The 10,824-nt window shown below is 34.2% G+C and overlaps 1 protein-coding gene across 1 annotated transcript in view; it reads right to left on the bottom strand.

Moving 5' to 3' along the window:
- The window catches only part of LOC110033554 (F-box protein At1g78280), a 46,220-nt gene that overhangs the window by 8,209 nt on the left and 27,187 nt on the right, over positions 1-10,824 (bottom strand). The window contains exons 10-14 of the mRNA XM_020737577.1: positions 7,179-7,259; positions 6,785-7,092; positions 6,369-6,653; positions 5,447-5,531; positions 5,046-5,361 (exon numbers count right to left, since the gene is read on the bottom strand). Coding sequence (XP_020593236.1) covers positions 5,046-5,361; positions 5,447-5,531; positions 6,369-6,653; positions 6,785-7,092; positions 7,179-7,259 — 1,075 coding nt within the window. The remainder of the gene's footprint in view (positions 1-5,045; positions 5,362-5,446; positions 5,532-6,368; positions 6,654-6,784; positions 7,093-7,178; positions 7,260-10,824) is intronic.

The raw sequence follows: 10,824 nt of genomic DNA, 5'->3' as shown, positions 1-10,824 counted from the left end.
GAACTTGTCGGCAAATAAAACGGTTTCGCAGACCCAAACGGATGTCATATCTTTCTTAGTTTATTTGATCGAGCCTCACCCTCAAGTCTTGTGTTTATCCCTCGGGGTAGATACAGGATTTGAGGTTGAGTGCTCTTTCATTTAAACCATGGAAAATATGAGGTCAGTTTGATTTCATATTTTTTCTAAAATTATATATATATATACGTAAATTAAAAAGTCCTTCCGAAGCGGGCGACGGGATTTCGATTCCGGCGACCGACAGCTTCTTACGGGCGACCCCCAAACATTAACTCTTTTCCCCTTTTAAGCGCCGACACTAATATAGTATAAATATCGCTAAAAGCATAACTTTTAGAGACACAAATTGCTCTATTAGACTTCCTACGGCCACCTTATATTTTTCTCAATTCTCTAAGCTTTTACATTTAAACTAATTTTTATAACACAACTTCTTATATCTTATTTGTTCATGCACAATATTATTCCACCATCAACTATTTTTATTTATATAATTTTTTCCTTCTGATTCTCAAGGTACATCATTTGTCACTTGTTTAATAGTATTTGTTATATTATCCCACAAATAATTTGCTCCTTCATGAATATCCTAAATCTTAAAATCTTGTAGTTTACTCATAAAAATAATTTTATTTGTATCATTTGGGTGCCCTCATCTAATTCTATGACAATGATTCATAATATTTTTTATCTTACAACTCTTCATCTTAAAATCCAGAACTAATAATCGATGTTGACTACTTATATTATCATTTGGAATGACCATATAATCTTTATATTATTGATGATCTATTCTTCTCATAAGAAAATATTTAATTTGTGTTTTATTAAATCCATTTTTATAAGTAATAATACGTTTTCTTTCCTTAAATAAAGTATTAGCAATAACAAAATCATACGATAAAACAAAATCTAATATGACTCCACCTTCTTTATTTAATCACTCGAAAATTGTAGTCATCATGAATATTTCTAAAATCTAGTAGCTCTCTACCAACATGTCCATTTAAATCTCCTCCAATAAAAATTATTTCTTCAAGAGTTATCATTTGTATTGATTCTTCTAGATCATTCTAAAATTTTTCTTTAGAACTTATATCTAAAACCTATTTAAGGAGCATAAATACTTTATAATATTAAAAAACTTAGTATTAACAACAATTGATTTTATTAATTTTTACAATATTATCTTTCAAACTCTTAATTATAATTACACTTACACCATTTCTAGTGCAACTCTTACATGAATACCAAAGTTTAAAACCTAAGCTAACAATCTCTTTAATTTTTTCTTCAATCAATTTAGTTTATTGAATACATAAGATATTTATCTTCCTATGAACCATAATATCAACTAATTTCATTAATTTATCAGTGAGTATCTATATTCCAAAATACTATTCTAATATTAATTTTATGGACTAACTTTTTTACTCGCATATGTTCGTAATGTGAGAATTCTTACTTATTTGACACTGCACCCGAGTGTCGGTATAGCAGCCCCTGCACATTTTTCACTGCATTTAGATCATACAACATGTCGCTTCCACGAGACGCCTTGGCATTTACACAAGGATCTAACGATTTATGTTATGATTTTTCGATAAATTTTACGCTAATTGTCGACTACCCAATGCAACCCTCCACTTTTCATATCTAGGGCTTGGGACCCGGCAATGACAGTATTCAAACTTGCACTGTGCAAATTATAATTTATAACTTCCACCAATGCTATAAAAAGTTCAAAAACATTTATTCTTCCTAATCTTTTGGTGTTATATAACTAAGTAAATTAACAATTTTCAACCTTTATCAAATACTCTAAATCACCTATGTCCACTTTATGTTATTATCTCCGATATATGTTAATCCCGCAATCCTCCATATAATCAATCTTTAATTTCTTTTAATTTTTCTGCATATCTATCCTAATATTCTCATCTCCACAAACACAAAATTTGGCTATCGATGACTTTTTTTATTTGTTTAATACTTCGATCCACACAACATAAGTATGTATAATTGAAGTTTTACAAGATGCACATTCAAGTCCATCCTAATCTTTTATTACATTATACTTACTCTTAAAGCACAAATCGATTTTAGCCACCTAAATACAATTTTATAGACTATATCCTCATCTACATCCTCATTCTTTTGCATAATAAATTGATAATACTTGAATATATCACACATCAATATCACTTTATTTTATAATATTAGTCAATGATTATTATTATTATTATTAGCACACCATACTTACATAATATACATTTGCCATTGTTCCACTCAAGAACCCTATTATGAATCTTCTCTTTACTGCTATAACTTTCCACTTATTAGAGCGAAACGATTAGAATTGTGTTATTGTTGTAAGCATACACCAAGGCATATGATTTTGAATACTCTTGATAAGCAACTCCATAATCAATTAAAAAATATTGATTTAATGACATCTTTGATATAAACATTTTATAAATGAAAATTTCTTGGTCACTCCGCAAGTCTTAATAATACTTGTAAATGTTATGCCATACATATCTTTAATATTTCAACCTATCTTTCATGTGCATTTATTGTCCTTGATTCAATCCAAATAAATTATCTTAGTGATTGATTGAATGCAGTCTCAAGATCAATAAATATTATTTCTCTACCCATTCATTGTGTTAATACAAATAACTCTATGGAGGATCTTTCTAACACAAAATTAAATTATATATATATATATTCTAGCTTGGGAAATTAATGGATGATACTCTAGTAACTTCGGGTAATGGAACGACACTCAGCAATTGGTTAGTTGTCTCCGCTCCTAGAACCAGAGGCAGAGGCAAGACCAAGCTGGCTCATGCCTAGCAGCTTATTTCATGCAAGTTTTTTTTTTTTTTTTTGTGTTTTATCTATGTTTCATCATTTTTATGATGTTAGTGTCTGATGTATACAACATCTATGTATCTTTTCAATTTCAATAAAATTAGCCCTTGGGCGTTTATATATATATATATATATTCCAATGCAATTGTTTAGAGTTAGTATTTTTATTTAGTCTCATAAGTTCATTGTATAACTCCATTAGTTTGATTTATCATATTTTTAAAGCATTGTTCTTAATATTTGTACCAAAATGTGTTCTCTCCAATTTTTTAACATCTTACCCTAAAAAATATCATTGAAAATACTTACTTGCTAAATCAATGTGATATCAATTTTAACCCTCCAAATCTCAATGGATGTCTCATATAAACTTAATGTTTGTACATTTTTGCATCTTCTTTAGACATAGTTACTATTAGCATATTTAGTAAATGTTAATAGATGCCTACTAATGGTAGGAGATTATGGCAAAAAATATTCTCATAATTGAGAATATAATTCTAGATATTTTTCACTTTATCCACTCATATGCCTATTTAAAAGCTATTTTACAAGTAAGACATAATAATTTTTTTTCTCATAATGAGGTATCAAAGTAGGAAAATCATAACCATCCTATTGATCTCACATAACTTGCTCGCTTGCCCGTGATGCATGTCATCGCCACAAATCCACCTACCCACACGCAATCTTTATCAATCTCCCTCAAACCTTATGATCACTCATCATTTACAGACACTTAACCACACATCATTATGTTTGCACACTTCATGCAACATTGCCCCTCATACTACTGTCATGCTCGCTCCAATCGTCACTGGCACTCACATCACACAACCTTGCAATCACTCAAATGTCGATTATTTCATATCTACCCCGTGCCTCACTTAGTATCCTGTCCCTACCTTGAATGCTTTGGATTCAATAATAATATTTGCAGTATCTTTATGATTTGGGTTAACTCCAGTATCACATCATGTTAATCATTATGATCACAACTTTAAGGAGTTCGGGAATCGACTATAGGAAGTGGATTTGGATTGATGAAAAAAATTGGGCGTGAAAAAACAACTACTACTACATGACAAAGGCCAGAATCATTGATTCCCAAAAGAAAAGCTGATCTCATATTTTTCTCAATAGGTCCATTCATATCCACATAGCTAGACATTATAATTGACGTAGTTGACATTATATTATGAGTTTCAGTGAAGTGGGCAACTTTTAGTAGAGAAATATGCCATAAATAATGAGCAGAGAGCCGCACCAAAGAGTCCAAAGATCCAATAGTCTAAAATGAAAAATTTTCAAGTTAAAGTGTTAATGGCAGCAATGGCAGAAATCAAGCAGGCTAAGAAGATATAGCATGCAAATGGTTGCAAACTAATATATCATGTGAGCAGGCGATTGAGAATCAGCATGTGAGCAAGCAAGAATGATTGGCGCTTGAGTGAGTAGAATTAGTGCGCAAGCAAGCAAAATCAAGGAGCAAGCGGGATCAGCAAGCAATCAAGTTGGCAGGATTGGCAGGATCAATGTGTGAGCTAGTGATCGGGGCTAATATAAACAATGCATGTGGTCAAGGGAGAGTAAGGGATTCGCTTAAGCAGAATTTTTACTCATTTGCATCCACATGGGATTTTCATGGATTCTCTCTAGGGATCTTCAAAACACATGATCCTCACGAAATCTTTGAAACATACAGAATGAATAGTAATTCTCAACACCTCACGATATCTTAATCGGATCCTCTAGGATCCTACAGATAGAAAAAGAACACGTAGGCCTTTGATAGCATGCCAAAAAGAGCTGCACAAATGGCTGCCCTCCTCTACAGGGTTCTACTTATTATATAGAAAGGAATTGGTGACATACAAGACAATGATTAAGTAATTTGCTCAATCAAATCTATCCTAATAGAAAGTAATTAACATTTTCCCAAAAGCCAAAAATACAAAGCTATACTAATTATTAATACATATTTCTAGCCATAATTTACGTGTAGTACTTGATATGGTAATTGGTCTGATAATTAATGCTTACAAAATTCCTATCATATTGACAAGCAAGTTGATCACATGTTACTCTTTTGTCCATGCAATCAGAATTTAGGAACAATGAGAAAATGGAAGCAAAGAGTGACCAACCTATTGACAGATCACTGAAATCAAGAATGTGAGAAGGGCACCATCTCTTCAAATTTGTTATTCCATTACAGGCACTCAGAGTAGTATTAACCATCACAACCACATTTTCTCCATCAGAAGGATCATTCACTCCATTCATCCTTGAATCTGTATCACCTTGACCACAGGCATCATGTGAACCGTTAACTTTCAAACTTGTATGTGAAGAACACTCATTAAAACAGTCAAAAGGACAACACTGCTTCATATGAATATTATCATCCATAATATCTGAATGTATCCAAGTTGGAATGCACTCAAGTGATCCATCATCACCCTATGGCATGAAGTTGGAAGTTTAGGCTAAATTTAATCGATGGTCATATATTAATACATTTAAGGAAAATAAGCTTAGAAGTTACCATTCGGAAGTCAAACAAACTTGAAAGGTCATGCGGAATATACTTTTCAACTTCATCTATCAAAAAACCTGGAATAGGATCGCCCCTGAACAGCAGAGAAATATTACAAGCGTGGTAAAAAAAATTATGAAAGTTTAAACACCATTCACTGTCATCATTCCAGTTATAAAAAAATTCAAGGCATTGTGAAGTATAATATTTAGATTAAAAAAAAGTAAATGAAATCTTTCAAAGGAATGTGATCAAACTACCTTTTATGATATTGTTGACGCTCATACTCTCCATATGAATGAACTTGCAAAAATGAAAGCATCAAATTATACAATATGGACTTGAAGCATATGTTGTATCAGGAGAGTAGCAACACGGGAACACAAACACATTTGTATCTTACAATTTTATAAGCTAACTGCATAAAGTCATCTTACCTCATGAAACAAGACACAAAGATACAAAGGTTCCATACATAAAATCAAAAGTATTCCAAAGGAATGGGATCAACTCCCATTAAGGGTATTGTTGTTTCTCATGATCTTCACATATAGTTGAACTAGCAAAAAATGAATGTATCAAATTACACATAAAAGTGGATTTATTTTGAAGCAAAAACTGTATCAAAGGGTATCAAACTAGTAAGACAAACATTTGCATCCTATTATTTTATAAGCTAGCTGAACAGAGGCATATTACCTCTCAAACAAATATAAAGGATTTGAAGTTTCAAGACAAAAAGATCACGAGTTACTCTCCCAGCTATATAGGCATAATGTAAACATGCATGAGAATGATGAGATAAATATCAGATTAAAATAGAAAGAGCAACAAAGTTTTCAAAGGCACAAGGGTAAAAAGAAAAGGAAGAAAGATATCATACAACTTCAAGTTGTAAAAGAAATGCTTACTGCCCAGTGAGAAAACTTACCATTGAGCTAATTGATTCTTTATGTTTTTCTTCCTTCTATCTAACAAGGCAATCAGGAGTTCCCATTTTTTAAAGGTATCAAAACCTTTACAATCTGCCTCCATCAGATCAGTCTCCACAGGTAACTTGTTATGTCCAACAGAATATTCTTGAATGTTTCTTTCCTCAGATATCTCCTTGAGATGAGTTTCAATGTTTGGTAATGGTAAAAGGTGAAGGTGACGGAGTTGCTCACCTAGAAATGAAGCTAGATGGAATACTTCATTTTTGGACAACGAATATCTCCTGCAAATGGAAAAGAATCATGTCAATTAGCTTTTGAAGAACTTTTAGAGACACGTGAAGTCAACATATTACAATTCAGATTGATTGCATACATAAAAAATTTGAATTACATTGCAGATAACTACACTCACAAATTAGCAAGAATATCCCCTTTGCATCGTTTAGATACTATAAAAGGCCATATCCTGGAGCACATATTAACTCCATGGTTTTCCAACTCAAATTGTTTCTTGCTCCATATTCCAAAGGGAAACCCATCTGCAGTGTATTTTCTAATTACAAGACTACTGTTAGCAATCATATCAGGCATGGCTCGTCCATCCCATGAAAATGTTCTATAACCAGTACCGTCAGCAACCAAAAATCCACTTTCTATGATATCAGGAACATGATTCATCAAAGGCGAATTGCTTTTGGCAAGCAGACTGTAGAACTCAAGCTGCAGGCATGAGAAAAAGCACCATTTGTACAAGAGAAACACAAAGAAAGAGCAGAAAATAAGGCTTCATTGGAGTTAGAACATACCTCTGTACCAAGACAGTGGAGAGAAGAGCCCAGACCTCCCTCAACAAAAATTTTGATAACGTAATCAGAAATAAGAAATACCTGAACAAATGGAACTACATAAATTGATAAAGCTTCAGATTGAAAGCTACAAATAATTTTCTTCAAGAGGCATTGAAGAAGAAGAAATGTAGAAAAGTCAGATGTTTGGGTAAACTGATGCCTAAACTATGGAATAATAAGCACAAGCTAGCATTACACCAATTCTCAATTACCACGATAGCAGATTGTAGATCAGTTCTATTATACAAGGGTACAGACTATTCATCGCTTCTTTTACTCCAAATGCAATTAAAAGTGCTATGCATCTTGAAAAATATATAGTTACCTAATACTCGTAATGGTTGGCACTCCCTTAATTTTGAAGAGTATGAAATAATATCATTGCATTACAAATACGATGCAAATTAAAAATTGACAAAATTTCATAGAACTCCAAATTCCAAAATCTTGTAACATAGATTATCTTTGCCAAAAATACATTTTAATTAACTTAACTATCTAAAATACATATCTTTGTACCCTGCATAAACTAAAGAGAATCTAAAACTCATTAGTATATAAGTATTTTACATCTTGATCAATCCGTGTGAAGACTTCTAGTTCTTCTTATACTGCCATGAACTCATCTACTTCAACCTCAAGATTTACTAATTCAAAATATTAAACTCCAACGCCTACAATTTATCTTGTTTAGGGCACATACTTATTTCTCCAACTCCTAATGCCTCCTACTCACCTGATGTCAAATTATCATCAACTAAAATGAACTCATCTTTTGATTTTTAAGTATTAGATCCATCTCTCCAATCATGCCTACTGTTCTCAGCTTATTGTCTGATGCTTAAGTTTAGGCTAGGTAATTTTGCTCATTCAGTAGGCGTGTGAAACATTATTGTCTTTCCTTTCCAAGGTTCAATGTGAGCGCTCAGCTAGCATTTAACAATATCACAAGCACCTTCGGTCTTATAATTTATATGCAAAACAAAATGGTGGTTTAATGCACTCTGATTTTTCAGATACGGCATACACTTTTAATTATGATACGATTTCATTAGAATTTTATTATCCGTTGTACTAATTTAATTTGAATTTTAAGCAATTTACCAAGTAATCTACATCCAGTTGATTTAACCTGCTTATTGGCTATACCACTAGGATTAGGTCTATAAGCTGCCACCGCCTTCAAATAATTAGTACATTCTATCCAATTTTCCTTTGTCCTCGTCTCTATTGCAAAATTTCCACTGCCATGCAACTTAGGGAAGCATTCCTCAAACAAGCCATGAGATTAGTTTTGTCATTAGAAAACCGATGTCAAGATCCTTCTTTCTTTTATGGCAACTAACATTTGGACAATTTGATATGAGAAAATGGAAGATAATTTTTTAAGCAGCATTTGTGGCCTCACTCGCTACCTCTATTCCCCATTCTTGAAATGCTATCTTGACTTAGGACCGATCAACCATTGCATTACTGGAATCAACTTTGGATCTCTAGGCCTATATTTACATACACACTTTTCCGATTTCTATTAACTTCCTCTAAATCCCAGTGCAGTTGCTTTGAGTGGATTTTTTTTAATCCCACTCATTCAACTGTAATATCATGACCATATTGAGTTTAGTTGACGTTTTGTCAAATACTCAAAAATAGTATATTTTTTTAACATATATTATTGGCCTAGTGTTGTTTGGTCATGAACTATCTTGTTGTTGGGTGCTCCCGCCATGATTGTGATTACATTGTGAAAATTTAGAATTGAATCAGGTTATGTGTGCCATGCTTGGAGAAATACATTGAAATGAGCAAAAGCTAAAAGGATCTTCCACTTTGTTGACTCCTGGCCTCCTCCTAATGATTCTCTCTTGGGTTTTGTTTACCACAACAAGTAAACAAACAAATTCTAGAAGAATGATGTTGAAGTCAGAACGATTGCCACATAATAGTTATCAATTCCAACGAAATAGTGGTAGCACATGATTCTGAAATTAGGCTATTATTTATGAGTTGAAGCACATATCAAATAAATTATACTATAAAGATTAAAGAGCAGTTGCAATAAATAAATATATTGGTAGATCACTTGCTGCTTACTGAGGTTAACGTCATTTAATTTCTAGCCTGAAAGCTCTAAAGTCTTGCTCACAGATCCACCAAGTTTCAAAATAATGCTTATGGGTGTGGAAACCTGAGAAGAATCAGGCGGTTTTTTTAGTACGGACTGGCTGGCTATCCAAGATCTTATGGAAGATTTGATAGGAGACCAATTTGAAAACATCATGATTTTTGTTTATTCATTTCCTATTTATGTTTGTTAATTTTTTATTTCAAGATTTCTTTTCCTAATTTAGGATGGATTGAATTCCCTATATATATGTACCCTATATATGAATAATGAAATCAAGCAAATTTCCCTAGTAATTTCTACATGATATCTGAGCAATAGAACCCTACCCTAGCCATCAGACATCTGCCAAAGCCACAGAGCCTCTACCCACAGCCTCTACCCACAGCCGTCCCTACCATATTTCTCCCTGGTGTTGTCATTATTGTATGTGTGGCCTGAATTGCTTGTTTGCCTCATCAGAACAGTGCATATGGACTACTCATCGACTCGTTTTCTTCATGTGATGGGATTAGGTCATTGTATCGGCTCGTGCGTCTTGATCGGCTCATGCATCTGGACCACTCGTTGGCCCTGTCTTCATCTTTCGATCCTCTTCTCTCAATTGCAACTCTCATCTGTTGGCCCTCCTCTCTTAACAGACCTTCGCCTATTGTCCTTGTGGCAACTCATTCGACGACCTTCTCATGTTGACCCCGAGGCATATCTCATCCGCCTACACTTCTCTTATTATCCTAGACTGCTCCCTAATCCCAACAGCCAACTTGGTTCTCTCAGAAGACCAGGAACAATCTCAACAACCTTTCCACCGATTTCCTCCTTGTGGCAGCAAGCAGAAGCAATCGAAACTCTCCCCACCTTGGTTCTTCCCTGAAATTTTTCCTTATCCTTGCAGGTCGCACCTTGCAGCTTTCCCTGCTGGAACTCTTCCCTCCAGACCCGTACTCAAAACCTTCCCCGCAACTGTTGGAATCCTTCCTGCAGCCCTTTATCTTCCTGCAAGCCCTCCGTCGGAGCTTCTCCTTGAAGCAGGTCATCCTCCAACGCGTCTCCTTGCAGCAGTCCCTCCTCCAAAACTTGTCCTTGCATTCGTTAGCGCCAGAATTCTCCCTGCAGGCTATAAAACTCCCTGCAAGCCCTCCCAGTTCCTGTCTCATCTCCCGCTATTTCCCTGCATGGTTGTAGTAGTAGATTTGTTGCTCTCTCTCCCCAAAGGACGTCTCTCAGCATCCAGAGCAACTCTACAGACTTCTCCTAGAGCTCCTTGCAAGTTTCCAGGCTTTCCTCCACTCCTGTGGCAAGAAGTAGCCAGGAATCCTACAGTTTGGAATTATTCCAGTCCTAAACGTAAATAGGGTCTATGACCAAGTACAAAATGAAGATTTCTAGTTCTACTCAAAGCCTATCAACTTGATAATACACCAAGGTATCATATCTTCCTATCTTGTGTTGACCTCAATTTTCGTGAGGTCTAGTATT

This window comes from Phalaenopsis equestris, unplaced genomic scaffold (assembly GCF_001263595.1).
Source record: "Phalaenopsis equestris unplaced genomic scaffold, ASM126359v1 Scaffold001221, whole genome shotgun sequence".
Classification (NCBI taxonomy): Eukaryota; Viridiplantae; Streptophyta; class Magnoliopsida; order Asparagales; family Orchidaceae; genus Phalaenopsis; species Phalaenopsis equestris.
This window is presented reverse-complemented; position numbering and strand designations above follow the sequence as displayed.